The sequence below is a fragment of the Dermatophagoides pteronyssinus genome, unplaced genomic scaffold, assembly GCF_027571235.1.
Source record: "Dermatophagoides pteronyssinus isolate colony J.1.1.1.1 unplaced genomic scaffold, Derpt_VIB-CSIC_2022.12 sq0002, whole genome shotgun sequence".
In the NCBI taxonomy this organism is placed as follows: domain Eukaryota; kingdom Metazoa; phylum Arthropoda; class Arachnida; order Sarcoptiformes; family Pyroglyphidae; genus Dermatophagoides; species Dermatophagoides pteronyssinus.
Window position 1 is genome coordinate 2903443 of NW_027461526.1, and position 19166 is coordinate 2922608.

At 28.2% G+C, this 19166-nt stretch overlaps 5 protein-coding genes across 7 annotated transcripts; 4 read left to right on the forward strand and 1 right to left on the reverse strand.

Annotated features, from left to right (window-relative positions):
• Positions 1 to 37: 37 nt before the first annotated feature.
• LOC113792302 (solute carrier family 25 member 44) lies at positions 38 to 1781 on the forward strand. Its single transcript, XM_027342219.2, has 7 exons — positions 38 to 214; positions 285 to 550; positions 614 to 737; positions 799 to 924; positions 989 to 1170; positions 1228 to 1399; positions 1462 to 1781. Exons 2-7 carry the CDS (start codon positions 401 to 403, stop codon positions 1692 to 1694), a joined length of 987 nt encoding a protein of 328 aa, XP_027198020.2. The 5' UTR covers positions 38 to 214; positions 285 to 400; the 3' UTR covers positions 1695 to 1781.
• A 34-nt stretch (positions 1782 to 1815) lies between these two features.
• LOC113792313 (mite group 2 allergen-like Ixo r 2) lies at positions 1816 to 2793 on the reverse strand. Its single transcript, XM_027342229.2, has 3 exons — positions 2638 to 2793; positions 2260 to 2573; positions 1816 to 2199 (listed from the first exon to the last, which is right to left on the reverse strand). Exons 1-3 carry the CDS (start codon positions 2729 to 2731, stop codon positions 2053 to 2055), a joined length of 555 nt encoding a protein of 184 aa, XP_027198030.2. The 5' UTR covers positions 2732 to 2793; the 3' UTR covers positions 1816 to 2052.
• A 2036-nt stretch (positions 2794 to 4829) lies between these two features.
• Positions 4830 to 7357, forward strand: LOC113792281 (fatty-acid amide hydrolase 2-B). Of its 2 annotated transcripts, none has more exons than XM_075824476.1 (5): positions 4830 to 5187; positions 5269 to 5413; positions 5557 to 6063; positions 6121 to 6942; positions 7003 to 7357. In XM_075824476.1, exons 2-5 carry the CDS (start codon positions 5329 to 5331, stop codon positions 7281 to 7283), a joined length of 1695 nt encoding a protein of 564 aa, XP_075680591.1. In that variant the 5' UTR covers positions 4830 to 5187; positions 5269 to 5328; the 3' UTR covers positions 7284 to 7357. The 2 variants fall into 2 exon arrangements, with proteins under 2 accessions (XP_075680591.1, XP_027198001.2); XM_027342200.2 differs by having other exon boundaries at positions 5300 to 5413.
• A 2523-nt stretch (positions 7358 to 9880) lies between these two features.
• On the forward strand, positions 9881 to 13281 carry LOC113798484 (carbonic anhydrase 2-like). Of its 2 annotated transcripts, XM_027349045.2 has the most exons (8): positions 9881 to 10470; positions 11392 to 11418; positions 11568 to 11732; positions 11822 to 11982; positions 12063 to 12161; positions 12346 to 12576; positions 12675 to 12801; positions 12871 to 13281. In XM_027349045.2, exons 1-8 carry the CDS (start codon positions 10416 to 10418, stop codon positions 12900 to 12902), a joined length of 897 nt encoding a protein of 298 aa, XP_027204846.2. In that variant the 5' UTR covers positions 9881 to 10415; the 3' UTR covers positions 12903 to 13281. The 2 variants fall into 2 exon arrangements, with proteins under 2 accessions (XP_027204846.2, XP_027204838.2); XM_027349037.2 differs by having other exon boundaries at positions 12675 to 13281.
• On the forward strand, positions 13282 to 16938 carry LOC113798499 (uncharacterized). Its single transcript, XM_075824514.1, has one exon. The coding sequence runs from the start codon at positions 13410 to 13412 to the stop codon at positions 14145 to 14147; it is 738 nt and encodes a 245-aa protein (XP_075680629.1). The 5' UTR covers positions 13282 to 13409; the 3' UTR covers positions 14148 to 16938.
• Positions 16939 to 19166: the final 2228 nt, after the last annotated feature.

The following is a 19166-nucleotide window of genomic DNA, read 5'->3' on the forward strand; positions in this document are numbered from 1 at the left end:
AAAAATTTCCAAAAGTGACCAATTTATTGCTGAGTGTTTAACCAAAAATAATTTGGTCTGAAATTTTTTCGTTTCACAATCCGAAATTCCTCAATGAGCAATGATGAACCATTCGATCGTTTCATAAAGAATCGTGTCATTATAATTCAGCAGCCAATCATGAGAATCAATAGTCCAGAGTTTTGCAGCTGAATTTCGAAACAACGAAAAAAACGTAAACATGATTTTCTAAAAAATTCAAGTTTTTTTTTAAATTTCCAAACATTGTTTTCAAAATCAAACAGTAATTGAATTGAATCTTGGTTCAACACCAGAACGAACGATAGCAAGCACAACAAATATTAGAGTGCGAATATTTTATTTGCTTGCCATACATTTATTGATCTACCAAAAACAAAGAATGGACGAAATGGAATCCACTGGACTCCCATTATTAACAATCGAATGGGATATGATGAATAAAACAAGATTTTTTGGTCTAAGTGTTGTTCATTCTATTTCGCTACGATTTTTTCTGTATCCATTAACAGTGATTAAAACTCGTCTTCAGGTATCAAATATCGTATCACTAATTTAATCACTAAATAATGATAATAATTGTTTTATTAAAAAGCTTCAAAAATCTGGCCAAGAAGTGTATCGAGGTACAGCCGATGCATTTCGTCATATTGTCCGTACTGAAGGCTTTTCTGCTTTGTACAAAGGATTCTGGGTAAATACAATGCAAGTCGTTTCAGGTAATGAATGTTTTCGAATCATTCATATTGAAATCGAATTAACGTTACCTTTTGTATTTAGGTTTCGGCTATATATTGACCTATGAAAAAGCGCGACATATACTTTCCAAAAACGATATCAATGATAATCGAATACGAGGCCTTATTGCCGGAGGTCTTGGATCTCTAGTCAGTCAAACAATTATTTGTATGTCTTAGTTTATATCGATTTTTTTTTTTGAATTAAGTTAATTGAATGAAATTATTCATAGGTCCATTCGATGTCATTTCTCAACATTTAATGCTTTGGAATAAATCTAAACGGACCAAAATTTCATCCACATCATCAACGAAATCATCGTATCATTTAAACATTGATCCAGAAATTGTAAAAAATAATGGATTGGCCAAAACCGTAGTCAAAGAATTGTATCGCTGTGATGGAGGATTAAGGGTAATTTCAAATTGTTGGTGATCCTTTATAATCAAATTATAACCACTTTTTTAATAGGCTTATTATCGAGGTTATCTATCTTCGGTCGCTACCTATGTACCAACTAGTGGCCTATGGTGGATGTTTTATCCTGTTTATTCGGAATGCTTAGTCACTCAGCTTCCAAATAATACGCCACATATGATAATACATTGTACCGCTGGTAGTCTTTCGGGAATGACTGTCGCTGGTAAGCATAATTCTGTAAAAAACAAACCTGAAATACAATAAAAATATTTTCATTCATAATAGCATTAACAAATCCGTTGGATGTTCTACGAGCAAACATTCAAGTTCGACGATTACAATCGATAGTAAACGCAGCTCAACTATTATGGTCCGAAGAACGATATCGAATATTCACCAAAGGTTTATCAGCTCGTCTTGTCCATAGTGGGCTTAGTTCAACATTTATTGCTGCAGGTTATGAAACTTTAAAACGACTTAGTTTACATGATGAATTTCGTGATTCCGTTCGTTGGTGATGAAAGCTGGTCATCTAATTATTTGTTTTTGTTATTCTATAAAAATTTATTTCGTTTTTTCAATAATTTATAACTTAACACAATTAATCGAGTCTTTATTTTTTTTTATCTTTTAGTTAAAAATTTTCTCATTTCATATCCACCTCAGACAAAATATGCTGTGATTTTATTTTCTTCACAAATTTTATTTGTTTGTTTTTGGTTATCTTATTAATTATTGTGTTACTTGTTCAGTTACACGAATCACGAATTATCACTCATCATTTAAATGTTTTTTCAAGACAAAAAAAAAACAAAAAAACCGACAGACAAAAAAATATTTAAATTAATTTGTTTTCCGAAAAAAAACTAATAACTATCAAAATGATAATGACGAATTATTAGCATTCTGTACATAAAGCATTTTATAATCGTTGCTTGCCCTATTGAATTCCAGATGCCAATCACAACAAACGACTATTTCACCATATTCATTCAGTAATTGAATTTTTGAATATCGAAACATCTATAATATTACGGATGATTTATATTTGATATTGGATTGACTTTTCCAAAATTTACTCACATTCCAAGTGGTCGATGCGGGAAAAATTCGGCTTACTTTAAACGTATACGTGTTTCCGGGCAATACAGGACATTTAATTTTTCCCCAATTTTTACGATTTGAATTAGATGATTGACAAACTTCAGGATCTTCATCCGTAACTTTTATCTGATAATCAAATAGGCCACCTGTACGCAATGTACTATGTACCCTAAGATAATTGGATTTTTGTTTTGGTTGAAAAATAATGGTAACATTGGCACGTTCACCTTTTTCAAAATGACATGGCAACGAATGACATGGTTCAATATCAATACTTTTGATTTCACCATTACCTTTATTTTAATTGAAAAGAAATAAAACAAATAAATGTAGAAAATAAGTTAATCAATTCCATACCACAATCATCATAATATACTGGAGTAGAATAAACAAAAATTGTCCATTTATCATTAATGATTAGTAATAATAGTAAGTAGACTATCGAATTCATTTTTTAGAAAAATGTCCTCGAAAAAAAATTGGATCAACGTTTAAAAAATATAACACGATAAAATCGTTTGAACCTAAGGAAAATAGGTTTTTATATCAATCGATGACAATAACAACGATGTAGATTTTGAATAATTATCATTATGATGATGGTGGCAATCTAATTATAATGACCAATATTCAAATGGAACACATTTCAACTTCGAAAAAAAACCAAATGAACATCATATATTTAATTAAATAATTGGGAAAAACCATTCCAGTTTGGCCTCATTTTTTGAAAAAAAACGATAATTTCCTGTCCATTTCGATCATTATTTTGAAAATAATTAGTACCATTTTAGTTAAATTAAATTATTAATGATAATGATCATGGTCAATTTTTTGTGAAATTTAAATTTGGAAAAAATGAAATAAATAGTAGTTCAGGGTCGAAATTGAAATTCATTCAGAGGAAATATTTTTTTTTATCAGTAAATCAATTTAGTGTGATCGTTCACTGTAAACTACAAATGATGCGTACGTGCAATTTAAGAATGTCGTTTATTCACCAAAAAAGATAATTTCAAAGATTTACTATTCGATTATTGATGTTTATCCAAGATCAAACAGCGTACTTGATCGGTATAAGATTTTTGTTTCAACATTCAACCTGTTGCACATTATTTTTTTTACTAATAATTCAGGTTTGGAAAATTTATCACATTCTAAATTTCTTAATTTTTTGTCTGTCTTGTTTTGAATTCTATATATTGATGATGATGACAAGTGTTGCATGATTGATTTGCAAAAGCACATTGTCAAGAGTATTTAATTTTGTTTTCTGCCCAAAAACTAAAAAAAATTCTTCATAAAATTGCTTTTAATTTATTAAACTTTGAAATTTGAATTTCAGTGTGAATGTTAGCTTTCAAATTTACCTGTCATTCCTGGAACAGGAAAAAAATCTATTACAACATAAGTAATTCACACATGGTTGTCATTATTATAAGTATAAAAAGCTTTCAATGATTTCTATTTCATTCATTAGTTTTTGTTTCGTTTTTTCCGTAGTTTTCTTAAAAACAACAAAGGATAAGCAAATTCATTTCCTTTTTAATTTCCAAAATTGTCTTTTGTTGAAATGAAATGAATAGTAAAATCAACCAACCAATCAATCAGAAACCGGCAATAGTCAATGTCAATGTAAAAAGATATTTAGTTTTCGCCAAATTTTATTCGAATAAATCTTTCTTTCTTTCAAATTGTTGATTTATTCATTCGTTATTCGTCATTAAAAAACAAACAACCATACGACAATGATCTTTTTTTGGACCACGAATATATGTTGATAATAAGATTATAATGACGGATAACGTAGAACAACAATTTGTAGAAATTTCTGAATACATCGATCATAATAATGATGACAACGATGAAGTGAATTCTAATCAAGAAATTATTACGACAATCACATCATTCACCGAAGAATTTGCATTTGTCATCGAATTATTTGTACAAATTCTATTGATTTATTGTCTTTGTTATCTATCTACAATGAAAAAATTTCTAATGGATCAGATTTTCATACAGCCAAATCTTTTACGACAACCAACAAGATGGCCAGCAATCATTGTCTATTTCAGATCATCATTCATCTTTTTAGATTTATTATGATTCAATCATTTCAAATTACTGATATTTTGTACTGTGAAATTGATAAATTGAAGTAATGTAAAAAAAATTTTAGTTTTCAATGTTTTGTTGTTAATTGAATTCTTTTTCTACCATTATCATCGTGATGTTGATGGAGTTTTTTGAAAACAGTGCAAAAAAAATTATTCAAACCATTAAATTGGTTTAATATACCTATTGGGTACAAAATGCCTGCCAAAAATTGTGCAACGGATTTGAACGTTTCGGCAGATTATCAATGAAAATTATTTGTCGTGTTTTTTATTGATTTAATCAAATCATCATTAATGTTTTCTGATTAATTTACTCAAAGCAAAACGTTTAAATGTACCTTACATGATGAATGACTCATTTTATAAACTAATTGGTTAACACTTTGTGTGATCCCAACATTCTCTCGTATATTCGAATAAATTACGGAGCATTTTAAGTGTTAAATCAAAACAAACTTCAATTGAATTTTTTCAAAACATTTTTTTCTATTCATATAAACAATGGATATTTAACTGATAAAAAACGGATGACTGGCTACATTATTGATAAATCAAGATATTTTGTCAAATAAAAGAATGATTAGTGAATTGTCTCTTCATCATTTTCATTTTAAATGAATTTATACGATAACTGTTACTGTGTACATAATTATTTGTTTAAACTAAAGCTAACATTCATTTCAACGGATCATTTTTCCCTTTATTTCAAACACTATTATTTAGTGGAGGGAAAAAACTTGATAGCCAAGTGCATGTATACATGAATTGAGAAACTAATCGACATTGGATGGTTTGTTTTTTTAAAAATAATTATGTTTTAACTATTCATAGTACATTTACTCAAAACTTTTGATTTGTTATGATCAAGTAGATTGATGTAATTCTCATTTCTGAAAACATAGATATACAATCATTGTGTGAATACTAGAGAATGATCATAAATTTTAATTTTGAGCCCGACATGGAATGGATAATATCATTTATCGAAATATATGTACCATTTGGCCAATCAATATGTAAGTATTTACATCGAATGATATTGATGATTAAAATGAATTATTTTAGGGAAAACAATATAAATCTAAAAATGTAATATAGGACATTTTTGATAAAATTTTCATAGTTATGTAAAAGTTAAAACTTTTAATCATCCCTATAGTATGGATCATATCGATGATGATAGCTATTTACATTCGTATAATTCGATGTTTTCTTGATAGCCTTATGGAAATAACTGGTTTATATCATTGGACGCAACGGAATCGAATTCCACCCATAACTCATCCTTTGTTATTGCACACAGCAACAGAATTGGTGGAAAAAACACGTACTGGTCAATTAAAATGTGAAACACTTGTTCGAGTATTTATCGATCGTATTAAACTGGTAAATCCATTGATCAATGCTGTTGTTGCAAATTGTTTTAATGATGCTATTAGAGAAGCGAAAGAATATGATCGTCGTATTGAAATGGCTTTGAATGACCCATTGATCGAAGATAATGTACTTCAATTACCGTTGCTTGGTGTGCCTATCACGATCAAAGAATGCATCCCTGTCAAAGGAATGCCCAACACTGCTGGTCTATATTCAAGAAAAGATTTTCGCGTCAAAGAGGATGCACAGGTCGTGAAAAATGTTCGCAAAGCTGGTGCAATTGTTTTAGGTAAAAAAATAGGCTATCAACTTTTAAATGTTTAATTTTTGCAATTTTTTCCCAAAGGTGTGACAAATGTACCTGAATTTTTGCTATGGTGGGATACGAACAATCATGTATATGGTCGTGCCCGTAATCCTTATGATTTATCACGAATTACCGGTGGAAGTTCAGGTGGTGAAGCAGCCATACAAGCAGCAGCTGGTTCAATAATTGGTGTTGGTTCAGATATCGGTGGTTCATTGCGAATACCGCCATTTTTCTGTGGTACATTCGGACATAAGCCATCATCATATATGACAAATAACCAGGGAAATTTTCCCTATTGTGGCCATAAATCGAGGGAAAAATTGCTAGTCAATGGCCCATTGTGTCGTTATGCAACGGATTTAAAACCATTATATAAAGTGATTATTGCTGATGATGAAAAGGCATTAGCTCAACTTGATTTAGATCGACCAGTTGATTTGAAAAAATCTCGATTCTATTTTCTCTATGAAGATGGCGATCCATTTAAAACACCCGTTTCGTCTGATGTACGTGAAACATTACAACGTGCTCGTAATTTTCTTGAAAAAGATTGTGGCTTCATTTGCATCGATGCTCAAATACCGTTGATGAAATATAATTTCCTAATATTTTTAGCTACATTAGGCGATTGTGATGCACCATCGTTGGGAGAAGAAATTGTTGAACGACGTGGACAATTGAATGCAGGGATCGAATTGATAAAAGGATTATTTGGTCGTTCGAAGTTTCGTAAAATTACCTGTATGAATGTGATATTAGAAAATGCTGTACATTCTCCCGAAACACGGAATAAACGTTTTTTTCGAAAGATAATAGAAATGGGAAAACAATTGCGCGACCAATTGAATTCTATGTTAGGTATTTTATCAATAACATTTTTAAAATTTATCGTATTGATTTTTCTGTGTTATTTCATAGAGGATGGTAGCATCTTGATTATGCCATGTCTACCAGAACGAGCACCAAAACATAGTGGAACATTTTTACGTGTAAACAACTGTGGCTACACTTCCGTATTTAATGTAATGGAAATGCCTGTTACACAGGTTGCCATGGGTATTGGCAAACGATCAAAGATGCCTGTTGGTTTTCAAATTATAGCCAAACGTTTAAATGATCGTTATACATTGGCTGCAGCCGAATTATTTGCTAAAAAATTTGGTGGTTGGCAACCACCTTGTGGAGTTCAAATTAACTAAATACTTTTATCATTTTAATTGTTGTATTTATTGTTGAAGACATTGTTTTAATCAATAAAATAAAATTCAATTCTTTTTTTTTCTTTGGGAATATTTATCATCGATAGATGCCGCCACTGCATATCGATTAAAAGAAATTATTCGAATTTAAAATTTCTTACTAATAAAGATCATTCAATATTGAATTTTTAACCCAGAAAATCTATGAATCCAGAGTAATTCATTGTGATTCCATATGAAATATAAACAATTATTTTTCTATGTTAAATTACTAATTATTTTCAAAAAGTTTCCTTGGTTATTTGCTTGTTTCCTGTGTATACGAAACGAAACAAATCGAATGAAACAAAAGGAAAGGAAAATTTGAAATTTCATCTATTCCGGTTCATTTTAATGCATGTCATTTGTGTTTGTCTCTATGTTTGTTAATTTGACAATAATTTTCAATAGATTCGATGACCGAAATCAAAGATGATAATGTCATATTGAAATAAATAAAATCTAGGCTATGAGGATATTGAAAAGTTACAAGTTTTTTTCCTGGTCATCATGTGACAATTATTTATTTATCGAAATTGTTTGATTGATTCATTTTCTAAATTGTTCAATAGTTTTATTCGTCATCATCATCATCATCATCATCATCATCGGTGTCATGTCAATGCAATAATTGATTATAATTGTACAAATGAAAAAAAATCAAATCTAATTAATCGATAATTTTTAGTATTTTTTCCCAATTATTTATGTTTGTCTAATCAAGGTTATAATTATAGGCAAACTTTTTTGTGTTTGATGTTTTGGTTGTTTTATTGATTATTGTTTCGATTTGATAGAAACAATAGTAATCAATCGTTACGGAGTAATTCGATTGATAAGCATTACATCACGTTGCTCCAGAAATAGATACTAGAAAACGACAACAATATTGTTTACATTTGATCAATAGATAATAAAATAAAAAATGTTGTTGTAAACATTTTTGTGATTGAAACAAATTTCATTATTATAACCCGAAATATTACTTAAAATTGTAGAATTTTTTAATTCGATAATTTTTCGATTCCAAAGGAAAAAACGAAATTTTCATTTACATTTTGATATGGCCAAGTTATAATTATCATTCGCATAATGATTATCACCAAAAAAGTGTTTTCACATTTCGCAATTGAATATAAGGTTTCATGTATTGGGCAATTTTTATGGTTTAAAAAGTGGATATTTTATCATTTTTTTGATTAACTAAGATTATGAAAGCAATTCCAGTAGTGGATCGAAGAAGAAAAAAATTGATCCGAAAAAATATGAAATTAAATAATTTACCATGATGATAATGCGATTTGTCTTTTTTTTTGGATTTGGCCCCGATTTTATTATCGTACATTTTTTCTGATTATTATGATTTCAATAATAGACAAAAAAAATTGAAAGTTTTTCAGTCTCTTCAGTTTTAGTTTTCTACATCCAGATTAAAATTAATGGCACACAATCTGTCTCTTTTTTCTAAATGACATGACAATTTTTATCTCTATCTTTTTTCCCTTCTTTTTTTCAAAAAAATTGAGTTTCATAAATAGTGTAAGTTGATATATTATCATTATCATCATCAACAGCATCCAAATTCCTAATGATAATGATTAATCAAATTAATATGGCTACAGCCCATCGACAGATCAACAACAACAACAACAACCGAAAATACCCTTTGGACAATAACAATAATAATGAAAAAAAAGAATCCTTCAAGATGTTTGACAAAAATATTTTCAAAGAAAATGTTCACAATCACAGACGATAAAATTTGGCGCGGGCGCATACCGGATAAAAATAATAGAGAAAGAAAGAAAAAGAAAAATTCGGGTCTTTATATTCTGATTAACACACAATCTTTGATGATGATGATGATGATGATGATTATATGTTATAAAATATTGTAGATGTTGTAAACTATACAATCCATTGCCGTAGATAGGATTTCATAGCAATATGCAGCGTACGAACATCAACACACATACATACATACATCGACAGACATAGACATGGAGATAGATATTTTTAAAAAAGAAAATTTCTGGTACCAGAAAAAAATTACGTTGAATAACATCAAAATAGTTGAACATTCGTGTTTTACTAAAACATCCATCATCATCATCATCATCTTCATTTTCATATTATAAAACATCATCTCCGTACCGGTGTGTTGAATATCGATCGTCAAGAAAAAAAAAGTGGCGGCAAAATTCTATTGGTCGACAAAACAAATCGTTTTTTTTGGATTTGTCATCATTGTCATTTTTAGGCCAATAGTTAGTGTTTCTCCCAATCATTTTTTTTCTTCATCATTCATCTTTGTGTGTTTTTTTCCAACATTTCCTTTCCCCTTCAAAATTCATCTATTCAATCGATCTATGTATTATTGATTGAATGTAATTTTTTTCCAACAAAATATTTTCATCATCACGATCAACATCATCATAATAATAATTATTATTATTATAAATATAAAACAATCAATCGTTAATTTTATCCACATCGTCATCATCATTGTTATTTGTTGTAATTATCTTTAAAAATTTTTACATGTTTATTTGTTTAATCATTTTGTTTTACTGGATTTCGATTGGATAATTGAAAATTCAATGTATATGTTTGTTTGTGTGTGTGTGTGTGGGTGGGTGGATTAATGTGGAACAACTGTGTAATTGTTTGTCGAATGATTTTTTTACTACCAAAATATAGTAGCCACTGGATTTTGAAAAAAATCAGATTAATTTAATCACATTTAAACCAAGAAAAAAAAATTCGATCATTATTGAACAATTTTTGTTGTTGTTGTTGTGTTTTTGTTTGAATGATCACGATCATCATTACAACATTGATTTGGAGAGTTTTTTTTAAAAACAATAACAACAACTCTTTTTTTGCCATAATATCATAGTTGAATTTCATTTCATTTTGGATGTTTAATCTTTATCCATATTGATTTGTTGATATAATTTTTGTTTTCCACATTGCTGTGATTCCATTTGCATAGATTTACTTGTTTGTTTTCATTTTAAAATTTTCAATCAACCATATAACCTATAGTGTTGTTGGTGGGACAAAAAAAAAGTGAGAAAGAAAAGAGTGAAAATGGCAAAATTTTTATCCATATTATTATTATTATCCTGTTATTACATCTCAACCGGTATGTTTATATTTTGTTATATCGATAATGATAAATGTATGCAGCGTTCTCTCTTTGAAATGAAAATTTTTATTTTGATGAATGACAAAAAAAAGTGAATTTTATACACATTTTTTCCTTGATCTTTAACATAATTGTCATATTCGGCTGCAGCAGACAACAAAAAAAGCAGACAAACTAACTGTTAGTTAAATGAATCAAAACGGTTTTTTTCTTTTCGGTTGATGATGTTGTCTAGAAAATCGGATTGTGTAAAATTTCCGATTATCATTTATAAATTCTATCCTCATAATGAATGTCGAGGATGAATATTTTTCCGCTATATTTACAACATCAAAAAAAAAGAAATGTATGACGTTTTCGCCTTCTGTTTTTTCTTTTTGTGGCTAAATTTGGCATCAATGATGGATTGTAGAATAATTCTAAACCAATATTGCAAAAAAATAACTGCAACTGAATAAAAAAATTCGATGATTTATTCAGTCAAGGTCAATATTTTCATTATCGTATCATTTTCTTAAAATAAATTACATTTTCTCGAGGGTCAAATGTGTGGTTATGATTTATATATTGAAATGTCAAAAAAAAAAAAAAATGAAGAGTGATGCTCTATCATTGTTATTTCGTAACATTTTTTTACAACTATTTTAGGTGACGTAAAAACGTTTTCGCTTTTTTATTGTCGATTGTTTATAATTGATCGATTTATCAAGATGAAGATGTAATAGCTAGTTCGAATTAATAGATAAGCATAGAATTATCAACCAAAATGATTAATGAATCGATCTATCAAGCATAATGAAAACAAGAAAGAGAAAGAAAAAGAGATAGGAAATAAATATCAAAAAAATATCTATTCAAAATGAATTGAGTGTTAAAATGATTAATATTAATTTTCTTTTATTTTTATATTTCAATTAGTGATAAGTTCCGGTTGGAGTTATAAGGGTAAGTGTTTTACATTCAATTAATCAATACTTCTATGAAAAAAATCAACAAATCTATGTAATCGATTGTCCGGATACACAAATAAATAACACTTGAGAATTTATTGTTAAAAATTACGATGATTAATTTTTGGAAAAAATACATTTTAGAACAACAAAATTGGGCAAATGGTGAAAATCAATGTGATGGAAGTAGTCAATCACCAATCGATTTAATTACACAGGATGTTTTCTATAATAATACATTGAAATTGGATCTCATCAATTATGATCAACCACTTATTAGCTATAAAGTAACAAATAATGGACATTCAAGTAAGAAAAATCTTACAAAAACAAAATTTGATCATTAATTTTATAGAATAAAATGTTTTTTCTCTCTCCCCCTTTCTTCAAATAAATAGTACAATTTGATTATACGGGTGATGTTGATTCAGCACCGGCAATTACTGGTACCGTATTAAATAACGGAATATTTCGTCTAGCACAATTTCATTTCCATTGGGGAATGGCCAAACATATTGGTTCCGAACATAAAATCAATGGACGTGCATTTCCTGTTGAGGTATTCATATATACAAATGATGATTATTCTATGGTATAAAAAATAAAATTATAAATAATTAATTTTTTCCACTAAAATAGATGCATTTGGTACATTATAATCATGCTAAACATGAAACATTAAGCAAAGCTTTAGAAGCACGTGATGGTAGTGTTTCAGTGTTGGGTGTATTTTTCGAGGTTCGATATACATTCTATTCTATATTTTTTCTTTTCTATTTTTCAGTTTCAGTTTCTTCGCTGTGATTTTTAAATTAGCCATTACAAGATATTTACCATTTTTTTTCCATGTTCATTATTATTATTATTATTTTCTGAAAAAATATAAATTTTAAATTGATTTTTATTTCTAAAAAAATTTTAGATCAAAAAAATGAATCCAGAATTTGAAGTTATAGGCGATATGATTGAAAAATTACAAGAATCAACACCCGAACAAAGTCAATTCTTGCGTGAAACAATTACCTTAAAGAATTTATTGCCCGAAAATTTGGAAAAATTATATCGTTATCATGGATCATTGACAACACCACCATGTACTGAAGGCCTTGTATGGCTAGTATTAAGTCAACCGAGTGAAATTGGACGTTCACAGGTTTGTGTAGAAAACAAAAAAAAAAAGAGCGAGAGAGAAAAATAATTCATAAATTCGTTTAACGTTTTAAAATTTTCAAATTCAAAATGGAATTTTAGTTTGAAAAATTCTTGGGCGTAATTGATGAACATACTGGAGAAAAAATGGCTAATAATTTTCGTAGAATTCAGCCATTAAATGGAAGAAAAGTGGAATCATCATTTCAACCGGAAACGGTCAACAAAGGTTTTGTTCAAACAATGGCTTCTAGTTCAACTAATATAGTGAGCTTGATCATAATATTTCTGTCTTTAGTTGGTGCATCACCGTTCCTATCCATTCATTGATAAATGTGTGTCTGTCTGTCTGTCTCTATGTTTCCTGTAACCTGTAATCCTATATCCGATTCCAATCTCATAATCACAACCATCGAGGACAAACATTCATCGAATTTGATAGATACGTATCGGATCGAATCAAACACAGAATTATTATTACAAATACTATAACAAAAAAAAATGTGATCATTATATTATATTCTGACAATCTGACTATATTATTATTATACAGAAAAAATGCAATGAAAAATATCGGTTTCATTCATTTTATTTACTATCGTTTTTATCAAATGAATGTTCAGCAAAATAACCTGTATTGAAAAAAACGAACAACTTTATTTTGACTTCTTTGTAATAGTTTAATTGCATTAAAAAAATGTTAATATAATTATAGAATTTTGTTTGATTTTCATATAAAATATGCAATCAATTATTGATTACATTCTAATTTTTGTAATCGTTAATCTTCCTTGATTGTGTTGTATAATTAAAACAAACGAACAAAAAACAAGAAATATGGACATTATCAAAGGTTTGGAACAGATTGGTGTCGTACTCAATGAGATTGTCGCACAAAAAAATCCACCGAATGTAAACGATAATATAAATGATATTGAAAATGATGATAAAAAACATCAAAAACCATTATTGGAGAAACAACGATTACGATTTATTAATCAAAGTGTATGTGATTATAGTAAAATTGTTGCTAATCTTATCGATTATTTTGAATTAAATTTACCAAAAGAAGAATCTAAGCTATTGAAAGAAAAAATCGATACAATCAATGATGAAGAATGTAAAATCTGTGAATTAATCACACAATTGATAAAACAAACTGAATCTGATCTGGATGAAAATGCCGATATGCTTGAACAGATTCTTGTGTTTTTGGCTGGAATTCCAAAAAATATACGCGAACATATTAAAGAAATAAATCCTGATCATTTTGAACTAGATGATGATATAAGATTTAAAATACAATTTGCTATCAATCAAGTATCATTGATGGTTTATGATTCAATGCAAATGTTACAATCGATACAGGATAAATTGATTGAAATATGTAGTCTTTATCATATACCATATTATTATGAAACAAATGATTATTACATTAAACTACGACGATCCATTTCGATAACATATAAAAATCTATACACAATCATTAATGATTTTCAAACATTAAGCTATGCTTTATGGATGGTACGACATTATGAATCCGTAATGATGTCTTCATCAAATGAAAATAAATGAATAAATTTCATTTTTTCAGTTGTAATCCTAAAAAGTATATCTGTCTGATTGTTTTTTTCTTTTGAAAATAAAATCTTAACAAAAAAACTGAATTCAACAAAAAAAATGAAAATAAAATAATCAATTTGCGCAACAGTAATCGATTATAGAATGAATTTAGTAGCCATTCAATTTAATTCAATTACGATATGGTCAAATTGAAGTGAAAAAAAGCAAAACTTTAATCACCGTCCACACCCACTACTACCACCACCGATTTAGAAATTTTATCGATTTGAAAAAAACAATGTGAATGGTATATATGTAGTATTTTCATTCTAAAAATGGATCCATGAAAATAACTTTCTTTTCAAAAAAAAAGGGAGTATGACTATTATATAATGGTCAAAGAATATAAAATGGTGTTGAGAGCAATGTAGTTTAAGGATGAAAAAATAAAAGTTACTAATCGATCGATTCGATTCATCGATTGGCTAATTACTTAACTTTCATCATCATTATCATTGTTGCTGTTATTATTGTCGTTGTCCATTGTCTGGCGTTTTCAATGATCATTCAGTATGTAATTGTTATTGATGTTGAATGGACTGCCACATTTTCCTCATTGAAAAAAAAACAGACAGTAACGATTCAGTTTTCTTTTTTTGTCATTTTTCCTTTTATTGATCGATCTTTTTTTTGAGAAAAAAAAATTTGTTATATTTTTTTCAAGTATTATCATCGAAAGTCCAGAACTAACCAGACAACAACAACAACAAAAACAACAGTAACAACAAAAAGAAAAACATTGAGAATGAAAACTTTCAGAAAATCAAATCCATTGTTTTCATTATTATCCAAAACAATTTTTAAAATTTCGGAAAAGAGGGGGATGATGATCCATTCCATTCCATTTCCAACATCATTATGATTGTTGTTGAAGATGCTCTAAATTTATCACAACACTTTTGTTTGAATCGAATAATAATAATAATAATAATAAAACAAAATGATTGTCCTTGCTGTTGGTCATGTTATGAAAAAATGGTTTTTCATTCAAAAATGAAAAAAACTTTCAGTGAAAAAAAAGATCCAAACCGATCAAGGTAAAGAGTGTAAATGCCAACAGCAGCAATATGGTTCATTTGAAATTGGTATTTCAAGGTGCGTTAAGATTTTTTCCCCCCAATTTCACCTACGCACAAACATTAACACACACACCTGTTACAATACCTCCTGTGCAGTAATTTTTTATTTTTTGCATCAAATAATCATTTTTTTCAAACTCTCACTCTTCAAACTTCACATATTCAAATCAGATTTACTATTTTAGAATGAATATAATCGATTTGATTATAATCAAAACTAAACAAAAATTGGTAAAGAACATAAAGTAGACAAACGAAAATATTAAAACAATAACGGATTGTGTTTGTGTGAAAATGTTGATCAAAAATCTCACTTGTTGTTGCTTTTCTTTTCATCTTTCTAAATATTCTCAATCCATCATCATCTTTGTTTTGTTTGGCATTTAAAACTTTCGATATGGATTTTTTTTTCGTTTCGACAAATTATTCTCTCCACCGTCAATATATTTTAAACCAGATAACAATATAAACATTATATAACAATAGTGATTAAATGTTTCTTTAGATCTAAATCCATAAACTTGACACTTTTACACCATCATTTTTTGACCATCATAATCATTATCATCACTACAAATATATATTAGATCGGATTTGTTTGATGTTATGTTGAGGAGGTCAAATATTATTGTAATAATGTTGTTGTTGTTGTATTGTTAAAATAAATAAATATAAAGAATACAACCTATATTACACATAAAAATACATACATACATCATTGAGATAATGGACAATACCGAAAAATTTTTTCTTTCAAATCATTATTGACAACAACAACAATAAAACGTAACATAAAAATAGATCCAAAGAAAACAAAAACCATGACGATAAACATCAAGCAATCCATCAAAAATTTCGAATGAAAATAAAAATTCAAACGATTATCTGCCAACATTGAATGAGAGCGAAAATTTAGAACATCCGTTCTTGTTGTTTTTTTCCCCTCATTCCTCGTAAAAAAATACGGTCAACATCATCATCTCCTTCATTCCCCCTTGTAAATTAATGGAACCTGAATCCACATTAATGATCCATACACGACAGAATTTAAACTTTTTTAAAAATTTTAAAATAATGATGACAAAATAAATTGTTTTTTATGTGATGATTTTATTGAATAGATTGTATCAATCATTTGATCAGATTAAATTTATCGGCGACAATAATAAAAATAACAGACAGATTAATGTAAGACAATCAAATAATGGACAAATCAGATTGATGATTAATGACGAATCAACATTATGATCAGAAAGTAAAACAAAACAAGAAAAATGGTGTCAATTGATTGATCGATCTGAATTTTTTCCAATGTTTTCTCTCTTTTCTGTTTATTTCCATCCGAAACAAATGAAAATTCAATTTAAAAAAAAGGTAGAATATTATTTTCGGAAAAAATATTTAGTGTGTGTGGGATAAATATTTTTCCAAAACAAAAAAAAACAACAAGAAAAACCAATTTGCACGTTCTTGTCAAATATGATTGTCTTTTTTGCAGATAGATAATTTAAATAGAATAAACTAACAAGTTAGAACCAGATATCAGTGAATAAACAAACAAACACAATTCAATAAGTGTATTTCAATCTGAACAAACCCAAAAAAAGAAAAAAATCTGTCACTTTTTACTTTTCTTATTTTTCTCTCATTTCAATTTTTATCTTGAATGAAAATCAAAATCAAAACTAATATATTCTATTTTGTTTGATAGTATCTCTATATAAATACACAAACTAACTTAATGGTCAAAATTACTATAGTTAATTTTGTTATAATTTAGGATATTATTGAAAAAAAAGTAAATATAATGTTGTCCATGACCACAATTACCTATCAATGTTTGTTGATCTTTCTATTTATTACCATCATCATCATCATAATTAATGGTTTTGGAACAAAATCAAAATGATAATAATAATAATAAAAACTGGTCATCACAATAATTATTATTATGAAGATGAATTATTATTTTTTTCAATAAAAATAAATAATGGATTTTCGAAAAAATTGAAAAACCCTTTTTTTAGCCTACTCTTTACAATAATGATATTTTGAAATTTCAATGATGATGATGATGATGGCAGTGATGGTGGTGTGGTGGGTGAATTCAATGTGGTTATCATTAAAGAAGAAAGAAAGGAAAAAAAATGGCTACAAAAAATAATGATATGAAAATTACTGAGAAGAGATCGTGATTTCAAAGGACCTAGATAACAATGAATAAAATAGTTTCAACACTAATCGAACCAAAACGGCATTTGACGAAAAAGGATGTCCATCAAAAAAAACATACCATTCCTCACATAAAAGAGAATTATCATTTTCATCATGATTTCGATGATGGCCATCATCATCATCAACATGATGATGAAAAGCATGAAGATTTCATTTCATTTTTTCAAAAAAATTGAATGAAAACATATTAAAATAAATCGAACGATGGGAATTTTAAAGTTTCACAGATACTTTTTTTCAGCATCATGGAACGGCGATAATCTGGCATCGTTTCTGGCACATTATATCAAATTATTATTATTATTTTTCTTAATGCATTGTAATTCCCTTACTTGTAATTTCTTTGATGAAATTTTTTTCTATTTCATAAAAAATTGTTGATTTCACAGGACAAAAGAATTATATACAGAAAAAAAGAATAAAAAGTCATTTACGTCAATCGAATGATTCAATAATAAAGGGAAAGTTTTTTTTACCGGTAAATATAATTCCGAAAAATTTCTCACGCTCAAACATCTTTCTATCACTTCCCTTGTGTGAATGAAAATTGTCATTAATAAAATTATAATAAATAGAAAAAAAAATCGAAGACAATTTTGATTTCTTTGGCTACCAGAAAAAAAATTTCTGTACATCACCAACTACTCCTGTATATCTGATTATAATGATGATCGTAAAAATTATAATTAAATAAAATAAAGTAAAAATCTAAAATTTTATCGGTTCGAAAAAATCAAAATTACTTACTCACTGAATTACTTACTGAATGATTTAAATCACATAATCATGGTCATTGATCGACTATCTAATCTAATTAACATAACGAACTAATCAACTGACTGTCTGGCTGGTTGAGACGAGCTAGTTTTATCATAGATCATCATTAATAAAGTGACCAAATTCAACCACTATTTTTACCATCATGACCATCACATTTATTATTTAACCCGTACATTATGATTGTTATATATTTATGGCCACCATCATGGTCATTCTAGTATCTGGTTCTGTTTTTGTTTTTTTTTCATTCGAAGATAAAATATCTAAGGATGTACGATCCTTGTGTACCAAATGAAATGATGATGATTTTCAAGAAATTGGGACATGGCAACAAGTATTGCTGTCTGGGTTGAAAGTTGGTTGATAAGGTGATAATGATCATCGCTTCTTTTCTTAGATCACCATATTCAACAAATTGATTGCTTCAGTCATCAATAATTGTCACACAATATTTTGTATTTAAACTCAGTCTATGATCTTAGTTCTGGATATGTTGTGGTGAAGACACACACACACACCTCATCCATGTTACAATGTTGTGTTTTTGTTAACTATTTATTTTGTTCATTCATTTTTCAAATAAATCTATTTTACTACCCCAGAAGTGTATGGTAAGAGTAAAAAATCTAAAATTTTATCGGTTCGAAAAAAATCAAAATGACCTACTGAATGATTTAAATCACATAATCATGGTCCATTGACCGACTATTTTATCATAGATCATCATTATTATAGTGACCACATTCAGCTACTATTTCTACCATCATGACCATCACATTCATTATTTAGTTCGTACATTATGATTGTTATATATTTATGGCCACCACCATCATCACCATGGTCAATCTAGTATCTGGTTCTGTTTTTGTTTTTTTCA